The 27651-nt window shown below is 36.3% G+C and overlaps 1 protein-coding gene across 4 annotated transcripts in view; it reads left to right on the forward strand.

Annotated features, from left to right (window-relative positions):
* The window catches only part of LOC128221872 (atrial natriuretic peptide receptor 1-like), a 355937-nt gene that overhangs the window by 268752 nt on the left and 59534 nt on the right, over nucleotides 1–27651 (forward strand). For all 4 annotated transcript variants that reach the window (XM_052930497.1, XM_052930496.1, XM_052930499.1 and 1 more), the window contains 5 exons: nucleotides 7196–7307; nucleotides 8789–8984; nucleotides 18487–18622; nucleotides 22017–22108; nucleotides 23018–23156. In XM_052930497.1, the coding sequence (XP_052786457.1) occupies nucleotides 7196–7307; nucleotides 8789–8984; nucleotides 18487–18622; nucleotides 22017–22108; nucleotides 23018–23156 (675 nt within the window). The remainder of the gene's footprint in view (nucleotides 1–7195; nucleotides 7308–8788; nucleotides 8985–18486; nucleotides 18623–22016; nucleotides 22109–23017; nucleotides 23157–27651) is intronic.

Raw genomic sequence — 27651 nt, forward strand, 5'->3', positions numbered from 1 at the left:
ATAATTAACCATTATAACTCAGACTTTTTCCCCAAATAAAACTTGTACTTTCGTATACGCCAAAACGTTAGATTGACCATTGCAACGGATACTACTTTACCCAGATTAACCTTGAAAATAAGTCTACGATGCAACGTAATATTAAAGTGACACTCTTATTCAAAATCAATACATAGACATGTATATAACAAACATGGATTTTCAGTGATAAATCTTTAACTACTTACTAAATTATGCTTTAATGGAAAATATCAATTACTGACAACAAGATTGTAACAGTGTAATTAATAACCGAAATTGCGAAAATATTAAATGATTGGTAAGTGCTGAAAGTTTTCAAATAAGGTAGAAATATCGTGTTTTATGCACATTTCTTTCAAATAAAACTCGTTATCCATCATAAGAACCATTGTTTTCGAGGTTAATTAATCTTTTTTGGTATATTTGAACAATTGTATTATCATTATTTGGGGTAAATTATTTTTGGGAGTAAGAGTGCATCTTTAACCATTACATCTAAGACTACCTTACTTAGAACTCGATTGAAGCCTCGTCTTCGTCGCTCTACACTGATGACAATGACGCCCACAGGGGGAATCCCACATCTCAGTGCATCCTGAAGAATGATGGACATTTCGTCTGTGTCTCCCAAGAGTGTCCCATGACAAGCCGAGGAATTCTGTAACATGATTAATATGAAATATATCACCTCGATGTTTTCTGGTAGATGGACGTTGAAGAATACATCACGTCTGGAGCTTTGTATCGGCGACTTAATCAATGATTCCGCTTTGGGTTGAAATATGGGATATTTTTCTCGCACTATTTTTCTGGGTGTCATAGGGGTGATGATTTGGATGGCTTGCAGTTGGTTGTCAAGATAAAAAAAAATCACGCAATGAAAACAAACCTGAAGAATTAAAAAAATAGCGTAAAATGTTTATTTTTATTTGAAGATAATTTAGTAATGCAGTACAATCGCAAGGTTCTATTTTCTTCTTTATTTTATATCATTTAGAACCTTTTCGCATTCACCCCTCGATTTGTTCAATATTTGCATGTCTTAATGATTATCTGCCCTTGATTTGTTCACAACTTTTGAATATATATCATAGAGTACCGTCGATTGATCTTCTTAGTTTGGTCTTAAGTACCGACCACCTAGTAATACATATCATAGTAAATAAATTGTTTGGTTTGTATCGGTATTAGTCATTGGCCGTCTTAAATAGCATGGGTTAGGAGGGACTGGTCATTGGACATCTTAAATAGCATGGATTAGGAGGGATTGGTCATTAAATAGCATGGATTAGGAGGGATTGGTCATTGGACGTCTTAAATAGCATGGATCAGGAGGGATTGGTCATTGGGCGTCTTAAATAGCATGGATCAGGAGGGATTGGTCATTGGGCGTCTTAAATAGCATGGATTAGGAGGGATTGGTCATTGGGCGTCTTAAATAGCATGGATTAGGAGGGATTGGTCATTGGGCGTCTTAAATAGCATGGATTAGGAGGGATTGGTCATTGGGCGTCTTAAGTAGCATGGATTAGGAGGGATTGGTCATTGGGCGTCTTAAGTAGCATGGATTAGGAGGGATTGGTCATTGGACGTCTTAAGTAGCATGGGTTAGGAGGGATTGGTCATTGGACGTCTTAAGTAGCATGGATTAGGAGGGATTGGTCATTGGGCGTCTTAAGTAGCATGGATTAGGAGGGATTGGTCATTGGGCGTCTTAAGTAGCATGCATTAGGAGGGATTGGTCACTGGGCGTCTTAAATAGCATGGATTAGGAGGGATTGGTCATTGGGCGTCTTAAATAGCATGGATTAGGAGGGATTGGTCATTGGGCGTCTTAAATAGCATGGATTAGGAGGGATTGGTCATTGGGCGTCTTAAATAGCATGGATTAGGAGGGATTGGTCATTGGACGTCTTAAATAGCATGGATTAGGAGGGATTGGTCATTGGACGTCTTAAATAGCATGGATTAGGAGGGATTGGTCATTGGGCGTCTTAAATAGCATGGATTAGGAGGGATTGGTCATTGGGCGTCTTAAATAGCATGGATTAGGAGGGATTGGTCATTGGGCGTCTTAAATAGCATGGATTAGGAGGGATTGGTCATTGGGCGTCTTAAGTAGCATGGATTAGGAGGGATTGGTCATTGGACGTCTTAAGTAGCATGGATTAGGAGGGATTGGTCATTGGGCGTCTTAAGTAGCATGGATTAGGAGGGATTGGTCATTGGGCGTCTTAAGTAGCATGGATTAGGAGGGATTGGTCATTGGGCGTCTTAAATAGCATGGATTAGGAGGGATTGGTCACTGGGCGTCTTAAATAGCATGGATTAGGAGGGATTGGTCATTGGGCGTCTTAAATAGCATGGATTAGGAGGGATTGATCATTGAACGTCTTAAATAGCATAGATTAGGAGGGATTGGTCATTGAACGTCTTAAATAGCATGGATTAGGAGGGATTGGTCTTCGGACGTCTTAAATAGCATGGATTAGGAGGGATTGGTCATAGCATGAATAAGGAGGGATTGATCATCTGACGTCTTAAATAGCATGGATTAGGAGGGAATGATTATCTGACGTCTTAAATAGCATGGATTAGGAGGGATTGGTCATTGGCCGTCTTAAATAGCATGGATAAAGAGGGATTGGTCATTGGCCGTCTTAAATAGCATGGGTTAGGAGGGACTGGTCATTGGACGTCTTAAATAGCATGGATTAGGAGGGACTGGTCATTGGCCGTCTTAAATAGCATGGATAAGGAGGGATTGATCATCTGACGTCTTAAATAGCATGGATTTATGAGGGACTGATTATCTGACGTCTTAAATAGCATGGATTAGGAGAGATTGGTCATTGGCCGTCTTAAATAGCATGGATAAGGAGGGACTGGTCATTGGACGTCTTAAATAGCATGGGTTAGGAGGAACTGGTCATTGGACGTCATAAATAGCATGGAATAGGAGGGACTGGTCATTGGACGTCTTAAATAGCATGGGTTAGGAGGGATTGGTCATTGGACGTCTTAAATAGCATGGGTTAGGAGGGATTGGTCATTGGACGTCTTAAATAGCATGGATTAGGAGGGATTGGTCATTGGGCGTTTTAAATAACATGGATTAGAAGGGATTGGTCATCTGACATCTTAAATAGCATGGATTAGGAGGGGTTTGTCATGGGACGTCTTTAATATCATGGATATGGAGGGATTTGTCATTGGACATCTGACAAAAGCATGGATATGGAGGGATTGGTCATTTAACGTCTTAAATAGCATGGATGTGGAGGGATTGGTCATTGGACCTCTTAAATAACATGGATTAGAAGGGATTTGTCATTGAACGTCTTAAATAGCATGGTAATGGAGGGATTGGTCTTCGGACGTCTTAAATAGCATGGATAGGGAGGGACTGGTCATCGGACGTCTTTAATAGCATGGATTAGGAGGGATTGGTCATTGGCCGTCTTAAATAGCATGGATAAGGAGGGATTGATCATCTGACGTCTTAAATAGCATGGATTAGGAGGGAATGATTATATGACGTCTTAAATAGCATGGATTAGGAGGGATTGGTCATTGGACGTCTTAAACAGCATGGATAAGGAGGGATTGGTCATCGGACGTCTTAAATAGCATGGGTTAGGAGGGACAGGTCATTGGACGTCTTAAATAGCATGGGTTAGGAGGGACTGGTCATTGGACGTCTTAAAATGCATGGATAGGGAGGGACTGGTCATCGGACGTCTTAAATAGCATGGATAGGGAGGAACTGGACATTGGACGTCTTACATAACACGGGTCAAAAATAGTTTGTCATTGGACGTCTTGAATAGATTTGATTAGGAGTAAAAGTACCAACAGATAAAGCCCAATATGAAACTACAAACACCAATTTAATGTCCGCGCTAAAGGTTCTTCCACAGTTCAAAAGTTGTTCGAATGACCAACACAAAACATGTTAAAGAAAAGGCATCTGTTATTTAGTTTTGAGGTTCAATATTAAGCAAGCATAATACATATATATGTTGCAAAATGTATAGCTGTAATTGGGAGATGAGCAAATTTTACGATGGAAGATTTTATCAGACTGTTAAGCAAAAACCTTTTGCATTTTTTTCCGGAAATGTCTTAATATAAAACTAATATGATTTTGTGACAGTCAGTAGTCAGCACTACCCATAAAACATTGTCTTGAGGCTTTGTAGAAATTATGCAGATATTTTAAGAAAGATTTATGTATTTGCATTTCCATTACCGGAAAAAAAATCCGCTATTTTTTCACTATTTACTGAATGTATTTCTTATTTGATAAGCTATCACCAAGAACTCACAATACATTGTTAGTTAGGTAGTCTGGGGCATTTTGACACAAAACGCATAGTTATATTGTCGTCTGACTTTTCCGAAAATTAAAGATAAAAATCTGGAGGATATATCAATTGGAACTTCAATAATAATTAAGAAAACATCTGGTCTAGACAAGTAAGCTGTTATTGCAATGCAGGTGTCAGATGTATCACATGTTATCGACATCGCAAAGACAATTAATAATGATTGTGTCCTTGGATATCTTCGAATGTCAAAACCAAAGGTCACATTCTGAAATTAAGCCTTGGAAAAGAAGGTCGTTTCGTTTGTTACATAGTTCGTACTGTCAGTTTTGTTTCCTTATTGTCAAAGTTATCATTTTGTTTATTTTGCAATTATTGATAAATGTTTGAACCAATGTGAGTTTGGGGCCATACACACTAGATTTAGCCCACAATAGACTTGTGTTCTAGTGAACTCGTCAAGCCCACAGTAGACTTGTGTTCTAGTGAACTCGTCAAGCCCACAGTAGACTTGTGTTCTAGTGAACTCGTCAAGCCCACAGTAGACTTGTGTTCTAGTGAACTCGTCAAGCCCACAGTAGACTTGTATTCTAGTGAACTCGTCAAGCGCACAGTAGACTTGTGTTCTAGTGAACTCGTCAAGCCCACGGTAGACTTGTGTTCTAGTGAACTCGTCAAGCCCACAGTAGACTTGTGTTCTAGTGAACTAGTTTAAGCCCACAGTAGACTTGTGTTCTAGTGAACTCGTCAAGCTCACAGTAGACTTGTGTTCTAGTGAACTCGTCAAGCTTACAGTAGACTTGTGTTCTAGTGAACTCGTCAAGCCCATAGTAGACTTGTGTTCTAGTGAACTCGTCTTTCACTGACCGTCCAAATGGCGGTAATACCATTTTTTATCTCTTTTTATGCTATTTTATTGCGCGTATGGTCTGCCTGTGGTGTTTGTATTTGTGTAGGTGGTAAGTATACGTCTGTGACTCTAGTTAGTTCTCCTTTGGACCATTGTCTTTAAATTGGTCTTATATTTGTGGTATTGACCGCTGGGTTTGTCCCTGTATTTTTCAATGTAGTACTATGATCGTCATACAAACGAAGACTCTTGTTGTTTTTGGGGTTTAAAGTGACACTCTTATTTAAAATCAATACATACATCAAAATCAAAATCAATACATAAAACAAACATAACTTTTGAGTGATGCACCCTCAACTACTTATTAACAAAAGCATTTATGGAAAACATTAGTTACTATTAACAAGATTGTAACCGTGTATTTAATAGCTGAAAACGCAAAAATATTACATGATTGGTGAATGCTAAAATATTTACTGTGATCTACTATCGTCTCATAAGGTAGCAATACCGTGTTTCTGCACATTTCTTTTAAATTAAGCTCGGTGTCCTTCATAAGCATCATTGTTTTCGACATGTATTCATCTGTTTTTGAATATTAAAACAATATTCTTAATTGTGGTAAATCTTGTGTGGGGGTAAGAGTGTCTCTTTAAGAAAAGAACGGTACTCAACATTTACAGACACCGTGGTATGATAAATAACAGCTGTTTGAAAGTGTTCCTCTCACGAAGCAAGACTATGCATTTGATGTAATTGCCATTTTTCAATAATAATGCTAAGTACAATCTAAATTATTAAATTGTGGAATGAGGCTGCATTCCATGTTAATTGTATTTGCCGACATAAAGTCTAGTTATTAGTTTTTGTTTTAAATCATTTACGTTTTTTTCCAGTTTATATTTAGAAGGAGGTTCATTGTTTGTGATGTTATGTTGACTTGTTTTGATAATTGACAGAAACTTTTGATAGATATGTGGTACGACTGTTTATTTAGGTATGTGGTCTGTATGTATGGCTTAGCACTGTGGAAAATGGTTGAATATTCGGGAAAGAACGGTCCCGTACATCTTGAATATACGGGCGTGTTCGGACCCGTACACCCAACGTGTACGGGACCTGTACACGAATACGTATACGGAAAACCATGTGTACGGACTTCCGTATATCCATCCCCGTACCCGTGGATATACGGAGTTATCAATGTATATGAAAAAATGTGTTATTTATTTAAATTTATTTTACGTATTTTTGAAGAAATACATATTTAATGCATAGCATTTTTTTTTTGGAAAAATTATATGCATGGATTTACGAAGCCTTTACAGACGTATGTGGAATTCTCTCGTTGAATAAATGTTTTGCCTTATACAACAGTCGAACCTCGTTGGCTCGAACTCCCAGGGACCGGCGAAAATACCTCGAGCTTCGAAAACATCGAGCCAAGCGGGAATGCTTACCTTTATTATAAAGAAATCAGTCCGTTACATCCAGTTCGAGCCAAGATAGTTCGAGCCAACGGGGTTCGGCTATATAATGCTACTGGGCTCGTCCCTGTAGTTTTCATTGTATTGTCATACTAAGCTTCAGTAAAATTGGCTTTAATCTGATCAGTCTAAGAGAACCTGCCTCATGTTCTCGAAATATATTCAGCGTTACACGTTAAAGCATTTCAATTATCTAATTAATTGCTTTAACTTGATTTTGCAAATCAAAGTAAAGATTATCGTGACAATTTTTTGACATTTAAATAGTGTCATTTAAAAGTCTTAAAATGTTAACGGTGTTAAAGGATCACATAACACATCTTTTACCGAAATATAAATTGTTCAAACATGTCATAATATGCTGAAGCTGTTTGTCAACTTGCGGGCAGTCGCTTTTGGGCTATCAATAATGTCTTCATCAACAATTCATGCTTGGATTCTGACACTGTACGTCACGCTTACAGTTTCATGATCAATATTATTAACCGCTATCCTTTTTCTATTTCCAGTTGTTGTACTGTGTGCGTCCGCCGACTCAGTCCGGGAAATCATGATCAAAGCCCACGAGTTGAACTTCGACAATGGGGAATATGTCTTCTTCAGCATCGACCTCTTCAGCAGGTAAATAGATGGGATTTTTTTCACTAACGGTTTAAGAAAAATGCATAAAGCATCAATTTTTGAACTTCAAAATCAAAATCTGCGATCTTGTTTTTTTGTCAGCAGTCTTATGTGACTGCTTTACATGCATTACCGCAAAAATTGGCTCGTTCCAAGACAGGAATTAAAAAAGTTGCCAAACGTTCAATCTGTGAGAGTTCAGCTTTAAAAAGGTTTCTATATGTATACAAGAATAAAAAGGTCCTCAACATTAATCACTTTCTCATGTTAAAAACGCAATTCATCTTTTCTTTGACATCAACATTTTTGAGCTGAAAGAACAGTGTCTTATTCAACAGCAAACCCATGTCACATAATTTCCATAAATGATCTTTCCCTCTATGTGCGTCATCTTTGCATAGCAGTTATATGGAATATTGACATGAATAGTTTTGGCTTTATGCTCTTAGACTGTATTTTTCACATGATGTCAACTTCGTCAACAGTAGCGGGGGAGGGGGAGGGGGAGTTTGCACTCTCTTTGGCCAAAAACATCTGAGACTTGTAACAAGGCTAGTGGGTTGGATGGGTCCATTGAATAAGTAATATGTTTTGAGTGACTTTAAACAAGGAAGCCAATGAAACCTTTTCGCGTTTTCCCCTTAAATTTATAATCATCACAATGACTTTAAAGTATGTTCACCTCAATCAATGTGAGTTCGGTTTAGGGTCACCGTGGGCCAAAGTCGGACGAGTGGATGTCCACTGAGTACTCCGGTTTTCACCACAACACAAGACCATGTTATCGCGTAACATCGTGCCAACGAGAACAGTTGATATAATGTTTCAAAGCTTGCCTTTAGCCTTTTACAAAACATAACCACACTATGACATTGACTGGACATATAAACTTATTTTTATTGGAGTATATAATATCACGTGATAATAAATATGTATTAACTTGTTTCACAATTATTGTAAAATAACTAAGTTTAAATTTGATTTTTATCACCAATCGCTTCATCAGACACGTTGTCGGTAAACATGCATACCGTTAAATATTTGCATAGCGCAACAGTTTTGTCAACGATTGTAAAGTGGTTAAGTGGTAACATTATTTATTTCGATATTAGTGACTTAAATGCAATTTTAACCAAAATTCTTAATCTTAAGACATTATATCGATCGCACGTTGGTCAAGTTTAAACAGTATGTACATTACAACAAGTGTGCAGAAAATTTCATTATCTCATGCTTACTCTCGTTAGCACGATGGTGCGCGAGATTTTGTTGTTTTTGTTGGGTGGGGGGGGGGCTGAGTACCCGGAGGAAATCCACTTGTCCGGCTTAGTGACAACAAATCAAACTCACAAACGCCAATGCCGGGAGTCGAACCCGGATCATCTTTGAGAAAGGTGAGTGCGCTAATCGTACAACCGTATGATAGTCACTTATAGTAGATAGTGGATAGTTGCTTATGATCTTATGTTTTTAAATTACAGCAAAAATGAGAGCACAAAACCTTGGTACAGAGAAAATGACACACAAGAACGTAATGAAAAGGCAAAGAAGGCTTATGAAGCGTTAATGACGGTGACCTTACGTAAACCCACGAGTCCAGAGTACAAGAACTTCAGCAGGGAGGTGAAAAGAAGAGCCAAATCTAGATACGAAAATTTCACTTACGGGGAGGAAGAGGTAAGAGCATTTATTTGCAAATGGGATTAAACTGACACGCTCATGTTTTGTAAAATGCACTGTTTTACGACGAAATAAAGTGTGGCAAATCATAAGGATTGTTCAAGCTAAGATTCTGACGGCTGGAACCCTTTAATTAAATGACAGCGGTTGATATATGTTCAAATATTGTCTTTGAAGTCAAAGATTTGAAAAGCGTTAGTAACGCTTTTCAACAAAATGCTTAAAGGCTAAATTTTCCCTGAGCTTATGTAAGAGTCTTTTGGGCGAGCGGTTTTGTTATCAGTCTCCGAAAAAATCTTGGCCATAGCGGCGTGGGTTCGCTCCCCACTAAAACCTGTTTTTATTTCTTAAATTGTATATTTTCTGCAGTATTGGTATCAAAGAATAAAATAATTGTAATGTTAGTGCTTTCAAATGCATTACCGTGAACATTTTTTTATTTTGGTAAAAAACATGAGGGAGTCCTTTTAAGTCCGTACGTAAAGACGTTAACATATATACTATATATGAGTAAAGGTTATACATTCGTTTTGTCCTTCCATTCTGAACACCTCGGCCATTTTCCATCGAAACAATCTAAGATGTATGCCGGTTCATCAGTAGAAGTAGTCCTTAAAAAAATAATAGTATAATGTCATTGTTTTAACGTTTATTTTGTATTACTCGGTTATTTCCAGTAAATTAAATTATTGCTTAAATAATTAAGATTACCAAGAGTAAAGTCATTAAGTTAACCTGCTAATTTGAAATTACTACACGATCTAATAAAATTTCTGAGTAATTAAATGTACAGATTCAGTTTGGCATTGTAAACCGTCCGTATACATCCGAGGTTGTTTTCGACGGAAAATGGCCGAGGAGTTCCGAATGGTTTTCCTTTCTTCTACACGTATTATATTTGTTTATAAACTTTATCATTTACATTGAAACCTATCATTTCAGTAAGTATTTTAATTGATATAATCAGCTTATTGTCTACTCATAAGGGTCAACCTAAGTTCTTGTACGTAAAAGCATACCTCAAATAGATACATTTAAATTAGGCTAATGATAAATATCATTATTTCCATTTATTAGCATTCTTGTTTTGAAAATACCTGCTCTAGGAGGAGAACAGTTCACCGGAGATTCACCCCGACATAAGAACATGAAGTTCTCAGTCTTTAAGAACATAATGTATTTCAACTTGAAGCACACAATGAGATACTATCTCTAGAATTAATGGCTGTCGCGTTAGGTGCTTGACCAGAAGGCAATGGTGCCACGCTTCTATCTTGGGAAATATTATTAAACGCCTGCAAGTAATGGTTATAAAAGGCGCACAATATAAGGTGAGGCAAAAACAGGAATACAATTTTATTGTACTTATTTACTGTATTTATGTAGTTTGCTAGGTGAACGATTTCATTGGTTTGGTTATTTGTCGTGTTGTCGGGCTCATAGAGTCCGTCTATATTTGCTAGCCAATCAAATTGCCTGACCGTCATCACGTGCTATACCCAGCCAATGAAAATCATTCACCATTGTATTTTTGTCTTCCTTGAATGAACATAGTGTGAACCTAATATATATATATATATATATATATATATATATATTTGTTCAAATAGCCTTGTAGTCGTTTTTAATGGTCTGAAAAAGCCTGGTACAAACATAGAATGCAAAATAATAAGTGAATTCTGACATGAATAGAACATGTAATTTAGCATATTCGCTATTTGATAATAACAGTACCATGACATACACCGAATATGAATGAATAAAGACTAGCTGTCTCGCAAAGAAAAGTGTTATAACGCATTGGAGTTTTAATGACTTACAAACTATCCAAACTAAACTTAATATTCTTCTGAAATCGCAATTTTGAATTCAAGTTATTTAGATTTTCAGACAAGTGTTTATTTACAATTTAAATTAAGCAATAAATCAACGTCGTAATAATAGAGCTCAGAAATGTTTATTGTTTTGGAAATCAGAATTTCAGATTCAGAGGAATTTTCCTCCTGATAAATGGCTGTTTAAATCTTTTAATGAATGAGTCTCCGATCTCATAACTGAGACAATTTGTGCTACTATATAATCACACACATGTTCATATATTGTTTTCATATTCGTCTTTCTAAAATGTTTCAAAGACATTTATCATATCGAAATTATCCTTAAAGGGACTGACATTCACATATCTTATTTTGCCATTTTTTTAATTGTTGAAATTGAGTTGGTTTACATGCTTTGATGAACAAAATCAAAACAGCAACAGCAAGATACTCATTTTAACTGAATTAAGTAAGTCCAAGACTAAAATGATTCAATTTTTCAATAGCGTTACTAATGCTTTTCGGCAAAGTAGAGCATTTTTGTCACATGTTCCAATATTTTAAGAATATAGCTATTTAGAACGTTTGTAGATGTTTTATCAATGCATATTCACATTTCACACGAGATAAAAAAAATTGATGTCTGACCCTTAAAGTTCTGAACGAGTACTTTTAAGTTTGTTTTTTTTTATTTGTTAAATAAAGTTTAAGTAAGTTCTTTTTGCAAATAAAGTAAGGCACTTAAGCGTGTAACACGAAGTACGTTTTGAGCTATAGGGGCTTAGTGTAGACGCTGGTAGAACATTCGGAACTCCTCGGTCATTTTCTATAGGAAACAACCTCATCCTCAGTAGAAGTAGTTCGTAAAATTCTAAATAATACTAATTAAAACTTACTTATAGTGTTTAACGTTTAAAATGATTGTCAGTGAAGTGAATTTAAGAATGTATTTTGGAGTATTTAAATAAGCCACGTAAGCGCGTTCAGTTAAAGAAACTTCCCGAAATTAGGGCGGGATGGAGACAAATAGGCTTCCAGAAATGAATTTCATCTTCGATGTTTCTTGAATCAGATATTCGTTGTTTCTTGCAACGACGCACTACCGTTGCATCATTCGGAACACCTCGGCCATTGTTCATCGAACACAACGTGCATCAGTAGAAGTAGTTCGTAAACTTTTAATTAATAGTTTTAATTATATGTAGTGTTTTAACGTGTTTGTTGAATATCTAAGTTTGAATTGATTGCCAGTGAAGTGTTCTATTGCATAAATAATTAAGATTCCCAAGAGTAAAGTCATTAAGTTTAACTGCTAAATTGAAATCACTACGCGATCTACTTAATTAAATGTAAGATTTCTGACAATGTAAATCGTCCATATACTTCCGAGGTTGTTTATGGTGGAAGATGGCCAATGAATTCCGAATGTCTGGTAGAAATGATACACAAGTATTGTTTAATTATCCCCCTGGCCGGAACGTCTGTCCATATTGCGAATAAATCGGTTCCATTGAAATATTACACAAGGCAACGCCACTTGTCGTTGGTAGCTGAGTTGTGGGAATTCCCAAAAGGTCCGACTATAATGCAATTTGGTCGTAAATAATTGCACGCATTTAGACAGTGACATGGCCAACAGGGTTAGCTTACACTAATTTATTCAAACGCGATTACCAGGACAGCAATAAGCTATACGAATCACGCTCGAAGGCGTACCAATATTGATGGCATCTTTCGCTTATGGTTTGAGAGGTGGAAAACCTACAATCTTTGGAAATATTGGCACAAAGATTATGCCAATATGGCAAAGAAATGACCAAAATGACTGGACATTACACATATTTTACAACAAGATAATTACCAATGCTTAGTGAATGCTTGTTGTCCGTATGATTATCAACAGTGTCAAAACAAATGGTTACCAATTATACTTTTAATGAATCAACTTGGCAAAACAACGCTTGTGAATCGACACTTTGAAACATAATCACATTGAATTAAAACTTCGAAAACAACGTTATTATTCCAAATTTGCCATTAACATTATACATCATGTATCATCAAGTCATTCAATGCACAAAACTTTTTCAAACCACGGAACTTTTTCAAACAACGGAACTTTTTCAAACCAAACAACGGAACTTTTTCACACAACGGAACTTTTTCCAACAACGGCAGAACCGATGAATAACTGGTATCATCTACGATTCGTATTTCAACCGGGCAGCAGCAGTCAAAAATCAACATTACTGTCAACCGTAGATTGTGTGAAATATGGCGTCAAACATGGAATCAATATTCTGAAACATCTTCATCCAACGCTATTTAGATGAGTGCATTGTCCGGAAAATCTTGCGCTGGACACGTTCAGATCTCCCAGTAAAATGAAGAGGGTTTATGGAATTAGTCCCACGAGAAATAATTACTGTTTATTGGTTAAATTTCGCGAGCGTAAATTTGGCGTATTTTATGGCAAAAAAATGATCTCGCAATTTTTAAATCCAACAATTATTGACTTGACTGTGTTTGCAAGAAGTATATATAGAGGCTTCGCAAACTTTAAACTTCGAAGTAATAGTTAGAACACGTGAGGTAAGATCTTAATTATCAAGAATAGGTGGAATGAGCGAAGCGAATGATCCTTACTTAATAAGTAAGATATTACTTCAGGTCATCTTACTGACTAAGAATACAACCTCATTGGCTGACACATTGTAAACGCAAGATCTGACGCAGGGAGTGTTTATCGGGTGATTGGCAGTAGGCGGATCTTTAAACACCCGCGAAAGTAAAAATTCTTAATAATTAAGTCTATTACTTAATGTATGCATATCTATAATTCCATTCGCTGAGAATATAGGTTGGATATTTACTGTTGGAAAGCACACATTCTAAAATTATAACCTCGCTACTCTGAAGGAATTAACAGTTATTGGATGAGGCGATAAATCTCAAGGGGTTATGGAATTAGTCCCGAGAGAAATAATTAATTGGATCAAATTGAACTCCTGTATAAGAAGTATGTGAACATCGTGGTTTTCCTAATTTGGAAGGGGGAAGCGTAAAGGATTTAACAATTGATACAGAAACAAATAGAAACTTTACAGATGTTCTCTCCGGAAATTAGGGATGAAAAGTGTACGTTGTCGATTAAAGGATTTCTCAAACTAATCGGATACTGGTCAATTATTTTTATCCAATTTATATGTATTTGTTTGGCATCAAAGACTGACTTTTTGAACTGCCTTACGGAATGTAATCGCTTGTGATAGAAATTGGTTTTCTTCCTTATTTTAGAAAATGATAAAACTGTAAACAATGGTATCATTTGCTTTAAGATCATGTTTGCAGAATTTGCAAAACATTTCTGGCGGGTTTACATAAAAGCGCAATACGTTTTGGAATAGCGTTTTGTGTTAAACTGTAACATGAACACATTTGTTGCTTTTTTCATATACCTTTTTATCACGTTTCTAATTTCTTTTGATTTGTATGTATTGCTAAGGTAAATATATTCTACACATTATTAAAATTATATACCACGTGCATTAGTAGATGAAAGCGGACTATAGCGACACATGACACGAATGCCTGGACGTTTTATAAAATATATAATTCAATCAAAACTTCTCGGCTGGTATTCAATATTGGTCTTAATTGGATCTAAGAAAGATGTAGCTAATCGGATTATTTGTTATTAAAAACTGTCCAATACAGTGGATGAAGTCAATGAAGTATGACTGTAATATTAACAACAGTTGTATACCAAATTTGTTCTATATTACAAATGTATTTACCTCTCTTCGCAAACTGTATGTGCTGAGTGTATAATAAAACTAAAATAAATTGTATATTGAATACTCGTGGTGACATTGGCTTTTCATTGTGTACATCTCAAATCGTCTAATGTTACTCACTAGCTTTGAAATAGTCTGTATCTGGAATCGACAGCTAGGTATTTGTTGTGATTTCCAATTACTCGCCTTCATGTGAAGATGTCCGTCTAGGGTCATTAATTACGATTTGTCACACGCGTGGCATTTTTAAGTAGTACTGTCACAGAGGAACTAAGTCATAATTCCAACTGAACTCTGAACGACAAAAACGTTGTTTTCTGGTATTAAGTGCTTGTTTATAAATGTGTCTTATGAACCATGGCCACTAAACGCCAGCAACTAGAGCAACAAAGCCACCACTTTTTAGTAATAAGTGCATATTTCCTTTAAAAGGAGTTCTTATCACTTTTGTTTTGTTCAAGCGTTAGTTATATATACATGTACCAAAATGTTCTTACGGAAATGTCGACAGCTCGTTTTCCTTGCACCACCGTTAAGTGGTGGAGCTTGCGTTTAGTGGCCGTGAGTACCAAAAGCATGTATCAAACAGAACGCAGCCTTTGTGTCAATACCGAGTCCCATCCGGTAAGCGCAGTGGTTAGCGCAACTGTGCTCTCATCAAGGCGCTCCAGGTTTGATTTGTGGTCTGGGCGTATGTGTAATTGGTTTGTGGTTACCTCACCTGACAAGTTAGTTTCCTCCGTGTACTCCGGTTACGCCCATAGCACAAGACATCGTTCCAACGAGAGACACAGAGCATAACTTAATTATTTTGTTTACATTCGGTGAAAAAGTCGCAAATGTAGGCAAATTCATATTCACCACGCACTAGGAAATAAAGTATATCGTTTAGTTCCCTCGAATATTATTAAAACTAACTAATTATCTACTAATTATCTCGAACTAACTAGTAACGCTTGATATAATTCAGCAATCGGGAATTTGGAACACACCGTACATTAAAAGGTATATTTTTAAAATAATACAAGCGAAAATATAAAATATATTAAATTTGCTATGTGCAATGTCCAACTTTTCATTGGAATGGTATTACCGCTCAATTTTTACCTGATATTTTAAACGCACAGTATTTTTTCTATAAATGTATTGACTGGGTGTGTTTATGAATTTTCGGCTACTGCAGTTTTCATTGTATTATTGAAATGAGTGAATAACGGAAACTTAACTTGCGTGCTAATGGATAATTAATATTTAGACTATCTTACTGAAATAACACTTTGAATGCAAAATAGAATAGTTATCACGTTTTCCCCAGACTTAAAGCTTTTAATTTCTTTGTTTTAATATTTAAATGTTATTCAAACAGCAGTAAACACATCAACGTCCTAATAAAACAAGAGAAGAAATCCTAACAAATTCACAAGTGTGTTGAATATTTTTGAAATTTTACGATATGTAAACAGTAATGAATATATTTATGAATCCATGCCCATTAACAGTTGCTGGTTTCATTTCATTTTGAATAATGGAACACTCAATAAGGACAAAAATGGTGTTTATGTTTCCAAGATCTTCCTAAAATAATTTAAGGGTAGGTAGATAGGCATTACTTTTTTGGTGCATTTACTTATCTTTCTTCTTTTTTCTTTTTTTTTTTTTTTTGGGGGGGGGGGGCGGGGATGTGGAATTCTGTACCAAACCGACCTTAATCATGGAAGATCACAATTATAGGGTCGGTTTGATAAGTGGAAACAAAACAATATTTTTACGCCTATACAGCAGTGGCTCATCTTCTATTCCGCCAAATTAGACAATTCTGAATAATATAAAAAATACAGTGCTGGTATTTGTAAAACAATCCTAATTAATTTTGAAGCCAAATGAAATGAAGTGTCAGGAAGTTATTATTAATATAAAATGTGTATTTTGTAAAGCTGCTATCCCTAAAGATATAGTATGACAGCAACGAACAATGAGAGATGATATATAAGTTTAAAGTTTTCAAGTTTTATTTATAATAAACCAGAAGATCGTAGACCCATGAGACATAAAGTACATAATGGTGACAAATACAAATAATATGTACTTGTGCCGTACCATATTACACTAATAAATTTTATGACAATGGCTATAATACTAGACTGTTACAAAATGTCTATTTGACATAATGTGAAAAGCTTTGTAAACAAATACACTCAAATTCTTCAATGTTCCTTCTTTTTTAGTGTTAATTAACTCTATAAATGTATGCATACTAGGATGTCGTAAATAGTAGAATGGCAACAAAGAGTTTCGAATATCATTATTCAATGGACATTCAATAAAAAAAATTGGTATTCATCTTCTAAAATATTTTCTCTCATGTACGGGTATTGATACAGGTCTAGTATTTTTATAACAAACAACGTTATAACGCTATTTGGTATCTTAAACAAATATTAAATTAAATCTTCCAATTTGTCTGAACGTGCACAGCAGCTAAATGCACCTTTCCTCAATTTCGATTTCAATTTGGGAGTTTTCTTTCAATTAAGTGTTTAGTTACATTAGTCATTTTCAGCGATGGAACATTTCGTATAGGCCAAAAATGCTCTCGTCAGGGTTACACCTTTTTTTTTTTAAATTAGATAGAGTTGGTAGACTTTTTTAAAGAATACTCGGCTTTATGTAAGAATGTTATAATAATGTCATTGTGGAATGGTGTTGACGTAGTAATCTATATACTTAAGCTTTAAACGTGTTTTAACTACATATAAATCACACGCTTAAATGATTTATCTTTTTTTTAACAACGTACTATACTAACGGTGGGTTGGTGCCAATTTCGTTAGTAGAATCGGATAACACAAACCAGAAGTATTTTCCTTTGCCGCCTATGTTAAGAGCTAAAAACGCTTCAAACGCCCGCCGGCTACCCTTGACAATGGCCAATTCTCGACTATGGCTGAAGTACTTCATTACCATTTTGTTTTGACAAAGTAATTACCGCTTGTCAATAGCAGATAGTTTGGAATTATAAACCTGACCCCCGCCAATATGGCTGGATCTTTATGAATAAGTGTACACATGTTGAACAGGTCTTATTTTCACGGAGAAGTTCAAGCATTCCTTAAAGTGTATTCTTTAAAGCTGCTGTCTCATAGATTTACCTTTTGACAACTTTTTTTATTGTTTTTAATGGAATGAGCCAATGTTTGCGTAAATGTCTGGAAACCAGTGATATAAGACTGCTGGCCTAAGATCAGATCGCAATTGTTCATATTTACGTTCGAACACAGATGGGGTATCCTTCCTGTGAGAGTGCAGCTTTAATGTGCATTTAATATTCATATGTTAAATTAAGAAGGCAACCGAAGTGAAACTGTTTGTATGAGGCCGTGCTTGATGTAGAATTAATCCCAGTGTGTTCACATATTTACATTGGCGACTGACAACAATGGGGAAAACAAATTCGGCTGGCATTTTCCCTAAAACAATCACTAAAATAGAAACGGGGCGAGTGCGATAAAGTTTAAATCATTTATTCGCAAACATTGTTTGTTGAATGTTTAGTGAGCATAAAGTTAACGACAAATGTATATTCACTCATGAAATATACATTCCGGTGCTCATTCGGTAAAATACATTACGATCTACCACTTTAACAAACAATTATCCCTTATTTATTTTTTCGTATGTCCCCATCGATTAAGTGTCTTCTAGCCTTCCATTTGTGTGTTTCTGCATTGTCACAATTTAGTATATTTTTGCAATTTCAGCCCGCTATGTGGACGGTTTTCGAATGTTCGTGATTTCGCGTATTCGCCACGGAAAGACGAAATCGCAGAAATCAGCCACCATAACAAGCGGAGAATTTACATCGTATATAACCATTTTATCTTGCAGGTGAACAGTTTTGTGGGCGCTTTCCATGACGCGGTAATTTTGTACGCCCTGGCCCTGAATGAGACATTACAAGCGAACAGATCCATTACAAATGGGACGGAGATTACACGGCGCATGTGGAATAGAACATTTAGAGGTGACAACACCTTTTCTTTATAGGTTACGGTTCTACTTATTCTCCATGATGAAACGTAATGGGTTTCTACATGAGTTAAGGTCACAGACCACTAAACATTTTTTATGTGTAATTCTATAGTCAATATACCAATTTGAACGCGTAATAACACTGATTTCCAGTGCTTCACAAAAAATATTCAAGTAGATCCAGCATTTTCAGCCTGTATTGCAATCACAAACCATTCAGCTATAAAACTTATAACGATGGAAAATAGCAAATGGTCTGAGATGGTACAGCCGTGCTTTGATATAATGGCATTTGTTAATTAAAGCGAAAAACGAAAGATAACACTGAGAAATCACATCAAAATTAGTGTAATTTGCTCTTAAACGTAATAAGCGAAAAAAAAACTCGTCTGTTTCAATTGTACAGGGACGTGGAACGGGATATTTTACGAAATCAGGGCTTTTGCGAACTCTTTTAAAAATGCACCGAAGTTATTAATGTCAAATATCGCAACTATTTTATCGAGTTGCAAATGAAAAAAAAAAAACACTAAAGTTTTCTTAAACAAAGTAATTAAGTGAAGAAAATCAGATGCGAAATATTAACAAACAAATGTCGCGTGTTTTTCTTGGGCATTTAATAAGGCGAGGTGTTGAGCTGTCTGGAGAGAAAAACCGCCACATTTATTGTTGCATGAGCGCATCGTTTTTAGAATTAAAGTAGATCATGCAATGACCCATACACTGTTAGACAGAACAAAACATATTTAAACCCAATTTGGATGAAACATTATGTTCTTTTTTGTTGTTTAACCAAATTCAGAGAACCTATTTAGATTACAAGAACTCAAAGTGTGTTCTTTAATTAAATCTCTACGAGGAAAGCGATTCTAATTACTATTACATTTGTTGCAACACTTGTTCTGCGACTGAAAATAGCTCCTTAAATCGTGTATCTAATTTCACAATCCAGCACCACAGGACATTGCTGGAAATTATTTGAGAAATTATCCGAGATTTCCACGTCCCATTGTGACTATAAAGTTGGCTTCATTAAGATATAAATTCGTATTTGCTAACGTCTTGAAGCGTTTCCTGTATTGTGTTCGAGTATTTCCATGTGCTCAGCAATTGTAGAGAAGTACTTATTTTTAATCCTGCGGGGAGAAAGGTTATCACTTCAAAAAGTATTTTAAATCTTTACAATTCTGGAATTCTCAGATAATTAGCAATTGTGAAAATTAATAAAATCATATTCGTTGGCACCGTTTCAATAAAAATTGTAAGCCTTAAGGTCGTACCTTTCTAGGCGTTACTCCCGTATTCCTATTTTTATGTATCAGCATGTTAATACTAGCTAACAGTCTAACGTTTCAACTTTTCTAGTCTTACTATAAAATATCAACACTGAAATCTAGACAGGGCATGGAATTTGATATAAGTTTTAATTGGATCTAAGAGCGATGTAGCTAATCGGATTACTTGTGTAAATAACCGACCAATCACTGACCTATATAGTGAATGAAGCCAATGATGTATGGCCATAAGATTTACTAAGGTTGTATATTGAACACCACCTCTGAAAATCGTTCCATATTCATTGTGATCTCTTATCGAAATTGTACTGGGGCCATATTTAATATAAGTCTTATAGTTAGTTGTTCGTGCCTCAATGAATCCATTTAGCCCATTGGCGAGTTATTTATACAGTCCAATCAAAACACTTGGATTCAAATCTTATAATTGATTTAAATATATGGTGGTTATTAAATACAGCCACTGGACATGTGTTATAATTATGTGTACAACGAATATTAGACCTATACTATAAGTTACGGGGTTAGTAGGTGAACCGATATGGGATATACGGGGCAAAGGAAACCATGTCGGGTGAGAGCTACTGCTAACCCCGTAACGTATATATCACGTCGACAACCTGTTTAAATTTTTCGTTTATACTTCGGAATCGGGGAAAAGACGCTATTTTGGTTCAATATAAATTTGGTAACCCAATATGGAAAAATAATGGTACACCACGTGACCAGTCCTAGACCAATGGCGTTGCGTCATTTATGTTGGAGGCGTGATATACTAGTAGCATTACGTCCCTATATATTGTTCTGTCCTAAAGACATGGTGAACGTGTCCACCCGGTTAGCTCTATCGGTAGAACGTTGGACTGTGAATCGGAAAACCCGGGTTCGATTCCCGGGCGGACCAGGTCTCTTCTGTTGTGATTGGTTATGAAATCCTTTCTACGACCATTCGCACTGTACCACTGCCGTGCTTGGCATGTACAGAAGTTGTCATGTTCTTGCAGAGGTGAAGGCACCTAGTACTGGTTAACCGCCTGATAGTCTGCCAAGGATAGGTGTGCGGTGGTTAAACTGTCACTCTGGGACCCTTCAATGTGCTCACGCCGGGACCCGGAGTGTAAATTAATAACACCACCACATGGTGAACGGGGGATGATCGCGTAAAGGTTATCATTGACATTAAATAAAGATGCAGTTCTTCTCCAATGTGGTATACATAATACATGTTTAACATTACATGGGGACATTATGGAAAATTGCAGAGTTTGCGATCCCTTGTCGATAATAATGCTTTCTTCATATGAACATTTGCACTGAAACTCCCTGAAACTCCAAACAAGGTTAAAATAGCTGAACTATGAGAGTGTTTGTTTCAAATACTCTTTATGGTACAGTTGAAAGTAAATTTACAAAAAATATATCCATAAATGTAAGGAGGACCCGGGGGGGGGGGGGGGGGGGGGAGGTATAGGCCTAATATTGTTATGTGAACTTGATCATTATGAATTGGCAGGAATTGTTATAAATTGTGTTTATTTGAAGTTATATTAGGTTTCAGCTGGTAGAGATGTTAAGCGTGAATTATTGTTCTAAACTTATTATAATCTTTAAACAATACAAAAGAAATATTTGACGGTATTAAGCATTTAATTCTATGAAGGCAGAAGGGTGCCCATGCTGGTCTCCATAAGGGCAGGTGGCTGCTACTGAAAAAACATTTGTTCCAACACTTAACCCAACGTGTTAAATGTCTCGGACTATGTTCCAGGGATTCAATGCTGAAATTTTGGCCAATGGTTGCATTATTAAAATACACGAAAATCCAAAATATTTCACACGTATAGAAGCAGAAAATAGCATAGTCTTTTATATGCTAAGAAATATTTTCATAGCTTTTCTGTTAAAATTGTTGTTTAGAAATTATCATCACTAACATCTTTGTTTACATCGGTTGTGACCCGTGGTAACCCGTGTGAGAACCCCTTTAGGTCACGTGATTCCTCACCCTGTTATAGTAGTTTATGGATACTCAACTTTCCACGTGTCCTGCCATTTAAACCGCCGTGTTAAATGCTTTAGACAATGTTTCAGGGATCACTGGAAATGTCTCTATCGATGACAATGGTGACAGGAATGCTGACTACTCGCTGCTTGATATGGACCCGGTCACTGGCGAATTTGAGGTTCGTTACTGTAGCGGTTAATGTTGAAACTGTAGCTGTTTGTGTTGAAATTGTAACTGTTTGTGTTGAAACTGTAACTGTTTGTATTGAAACTGTAGCTGTTTGTGCCGAAACTGTAGCTGTTTGTGTTGAAACTGCAAGGACTTGATGTTGAAACTGCACCAGCCAATTGTAACCACGCCCCCCCCCCCCCCCAGGTCCAGTGATTAGTGGGGACTTTGACGTACAGTCCAGCCAAGTCCGGGTAAGATCCCCGCCCTGCTAGGACGAACGGCTGGTAAAATCCCCGTCAAATGCCCACCCCCCCCCCTGCACCCCAGGGACCTTAGGTAAGGCCCATTCCCCGCTATATTTTGCGCAAAGACTAAACCACTGCATTCACCCAGCACTGCGGGGCTACCTGGAAGGTAAAAACACGGCCCATTTCCCCGGCTATCCCCGGTATACCCCCGGACCTGTGGGGCGTGGTTACAATTGACTGGTGCATAACTGTATGATGTTGACATGGATTTGTATCTTAAAATATATTTGTTACAATCTCGCTTACAGATCTATTCGTAGCATCATGGTGATGATGGTGTCTGATTTAGTTAAACTGGTAAAATTGGCCATGTATAAACAGAGGCTCATTAAGGCCGCAAGCATGTCAATGTGTATAATTATAAATAATTTATAAGAAGTCAAGTTAATAGGTTCATACTGATCCAGTTCACTGTAACACTAAAATAAATGCGTAGATTATACACACTGAATTAATAAAACAGGACCATTCATTAAATACTTTTTTCTAATGTCTAGTTTTGATCAAATGTATAAGGACATAGTTATCTTCAAGTATTCAATGAAAACGTATATACAAATTTAAAAAATTTTAATAAATAGTTTGAAATAAAATGCTTCTTTTGCCAGGTGGTCGCGAACTATTTCGGCAACACGAAGCGATACGAACAGGTGGATGGGAAGTCTATACGCTGGGCCGGTGGACTGGATCGCGCACCACCCGATACGCCCAAATGCGGATTTGACAACTCTAAATGTCCGCCCGATAGTAAGAGTTTCATTGTTTGCTAGTATAATATTTTTGATGAAAGTTTCCTGAATAGATTACTACCCGATTTACCAACCATGCGGATTTGACAACTCAAAATGTCCGACTGATATTAAGTGATGCGTTCTGAGCTTGTTTGATATGTTTGATGTAGTATTCCTAAATAGATTACACCCCCCCCCCCTCCCCCACAAACATCCCAGATGGTGAATTGACAACTCCTGATATCCCACTGGTACTTAGAGTTTCATACTTTGACAGTTCGATGCATTTGATTTATCATAAGTCGACAGATCTAGATTGGATTTGACAACTCCATTTACCCACCACCCCCACCCACCCCCACCCCACTGCCCACCCCGCCAGTGGTAAGATTGGCATACTAGTTCCATACTTTATGGTTAATTATGTATTGAGTTGGTGGTCTGGATACATGATTCACCCGAATGCAGATCCACCCACCCCCACCCCACTCCCCACCCCCGCCAGATGCAGATCCAAGTGTCCGCCTGATAGTAAGTCAAATAGTGTTTTGACCTTAAACAAAGCAAATGTTAATGCCATTTAATACAAATGCAAAACCAAAGAAATACTAAAACATTACTTTTGTTTGAATAATGTCATGCTGTAATGAAGCAAAATGAGTTGATATTGATAATGAGATTTTACTAAACTATTTTCATGATATATGTTTGCACTATACACTGCTGATAAGCCCTTTAATGGGTTTTGTCCGTTGACAACAAATTATTTTTTAATTCTGACTGATTACATTTCAATATATCTTCAATTTAAATCTTACTTCGTCTGATTGATGCTATTCCAAATTTAAATTAATAGATAACACATCAAAGGCACATCTTTATTTCGCAAATATATCACCCCCAAAATCTAACTCAAATATTTAAACAAACCTGTATTTTCTTGTTTCCCCACATTCGTCTACAAAATGATATTTGATTTTCCATTAAGACACAATTTAAATAGCCACTATATTATCAATGGTGTTCGCGACATGCATTTGATGGAAGAGATCATTAGGAAATGAATGCTATTAAATATATCAGACCATAAAAATCACCCTAAGAAATTAATAGACGATATCAAATCTGTCCCTTAAAGGGACACCATTGTAAGAAAATGGAGAAAGTTGTCAAAAACTTACATAAAGTTGACATCATTGTGTACAACTAATTGAATTTAACTTACTGATGTATATCATCGATTTCGACACATGTATCTTTAGCAAATTTTGCGTATTTTTCCAATTTGAAATTGATTGGCTTTGTCTACCACGTAAATCCCAGTAAATTTAAAAATAGCGTCGTTATATGTATATATACTTATCACGTGATTTTCACATGCTAAATATAAACACAATTCACTTGAAAACCATTATGCGTTATTTTTAAGTAGGTTAAACTCAGCTGAGACAGCGAATACTTTTTTAAATATGTAAAATGATGTATTATCGGCCTCATACTATCTCGTATTCACTATTCTATGCTTGTTGTGAGGAAATAGTGTATTTACCGATTTTGGGACCATCTGGTGTCTAGTCCCTTTAAGACTGTGCAGGGGTTTGTTCAATACTGCCGTTACTCCTCATACAAATGCAGGACGATACGACCTTTCCATACGTAATCGTCAACATTACACCATTAAAGAAGCTAATTTCAAAGTTCTATTTCATTGTGGGTGAAAATGTATCTTACGCAGTTATTTCCATTGTTTTATATGTGTTTGTTATGCACTACAGTTACGTTTGAGATGATCAGAAGTTGATACCATAAAATAAGCATGTTTATGCAACAAAAAACGATAGTTTTATGCTAATCTTCTGTTATATTTCATTACGATAGACGTGTTTGATATTCAATAGCATTAGGTAATGGCGTTTTTAATGTTTGCTTTTTCATATCTGTGTCATGATTGGGTGTGGGTAAAATGGGTTATGAACGTGAGGCCGTGTCTCGTACAGATATGTTACCGGGAGTATAAAATCGGTAAATTCGTTGGTCTGGTTTAAGTTAGTCGAAATGTTTATTAATAGATTAAAAATGTATTTAATACAGTCGAGCTCCGTTGGCTCGAACTCGCTTGGCTCGAATTTCTCGTTCGCTCGAACTGCATGTTATGGACCGTTCTCTTTAAACTAAAGGTAAGCATTATCGATTGGCTCGAATTTCCCGAGGCTCGAGGTATTTTCGCCAGTCCCTGGGAGCTCGAGCCAACGAGGTCCGACTGTATGATTTTATTTTTATTCTTAGCAATGCCTCAGTGATTCCATTCACTATATTGGTCAATCAATTCTACAATCGAACCAAAACACTCAGTCTATACTCTACTAATTTAAAGATGCACTCTTACTCGGATATAAGATTTACCACAATTAAACCAATTGTTTAAATCTACCAAATCGGATTAATAAATATCGAAAACAATGGTTATTATGAAGGATATCGAGTTTAATTTGAAGGAAAGGTGCAGAAAACGCGGTATTTCTACCTTATGAGACGGTAGTAGATCACAATAAATATTTTAGTACTCACCAATCATTTAATATTTTTGCTTTTTTCAGCTATAGAATATACGGTTACAATCTTGTTATCAGTAATTAACATATTCTATAAATGCATCATGTAGTAAGTAGTTAAAAGTTTATCGCTCAAAATTTATGTTTGTTATACATGAGTATGCATTGAATAAGAGTGTCACTATAAATTAAATCTAAGTTATTGAATATTGCTGCAGAACTATGTGGAAAAAAAATATGGAGCGAGAGAGAATATTTCCGTGACCACTATTTAATATCTCAGTCGCTAACACGCAAACGTAAATGGGTTTTGTCGTACCAGCTGTAACAACTTCCATATAGAGTCAACGTCTGAGCCACTTAGGGTTATGACAAATTCAATATATCAAGAGGAAATATGGGACAACGTGCGGCTATGTTTTATGGGTGGTTTGGTATGCGTGGTCGTAGTACAGCGCCACAATTCGAAAACCAGGAGAATTTATCATTTATTAAGAAATACTTCAACAGCTTTGTATATTGAACGATCTATCAAACCAAATATAGCATGTTGGTAACGTGTAACAGGATTGCAATCCTCAGGACTTAATATTTTACGTCATATATAATTCGCGAACGATTTCATTTTCTAAAATGTTCAAATGTATACAGTTACAATGTGAGCATGTCTTATTGAGCAAGGATCCACAGCCAAATGTTACAATGCATACACACCACAAGAGACCCCTCCCCCCCGCCCCCGCCCCCGCTCCCCTATTAGGCCGACCTTTTACTTCTGAGGCCGGTAAAGTAAACCTGAGATGAAAGGTTCGCACGGAACATAAGCACGGCGCTATAAATAACTGCGTCAATCGGGCTGCTGATTCATATCCACATACACACTACACATTTATTTGAGTAAAACACGCCAAGTATAATTACCAGAACCGATTTTTTTCAGACTTGCAAAAATCGTTTTTTGACTATTACTTTTGATCACCCAAGGCGATGTTGCAAAAACATATGGAACAACTGATGCTATTTCCGTGACCAGAACAGTAAAGCTACTATCGCTCAAGGACGCCGGGACCCGAGCTAAAACCTCGAGTGATCCGATGTAATTGATATCACATCGCTTCAGGACGCCGGGACCCGAACTAAAATCTCGAGTGATCCAATGTATTTGATATCACAGCCGCTGACAAGTGAAACGTTAATAAATTGTGTTATATATACATTAAAGAGATCCATATAGAAGCATCGTCGTGGCCACTTAGGGTTATGACAAATTCAATATATCAAGAGGAAAAAACATAAAAGATAGCGTGATGCGATGATTAATGGGTTGTTGTCCTGAAAGAAGGACTGTCGTCATACTTCAAAGGAAACTATGGGGACTATCACAGATGCTAGAAGTCAATTGTTATCTTGTTTAACTGGTACTAAGAATCAAAACCAAATATAAATGCGAAGAGACAAACTGACTGGATATAAAAGACAATACAGGTAGATATAAGAGACAGCTCAACAATATATAAGAGATAACACAACTAAATATTAGAGATAATACATCAATATTTAAGAGATAACACCACCATATATTAGAGATAACACCATAATATATTAGAGATAACACCACCATATATTAGAGATAATACAACACGATATCAGAGATAACACAACCATATATTAGAGATAACACAACACGATATCAGAGATAACACAACCATATACTAGAGATAACACAACACGATATCAGAGATAATACAACCATATATGAGAGATAACACGACTTAACATTAGAGACTATACAACTAGATATTAGAGACAACATACTGCAAACAACACAATCATATAATAGGGACAACACAACTAGATATTAAAGGTAGCACGCATAGTATGCGCAAACCTTCTACATTTATGACTTACACGACCGCTTTGTCGCCATATGACATCTTGACAAAGAACCAAATATACCTA

Source organism: Mya arenaria, chromosome 16 (genome assembly GCF_026914265.1).
Source record: "Mya arenaria isolate MELC-2E11 chromosome 16, ASM2691426v1".
Lineage (NCBI taxonomy): Eukaryota > Metazoa > Mollusca > Bivalvia > Myida > Myidae > Mya > Mya arenaria.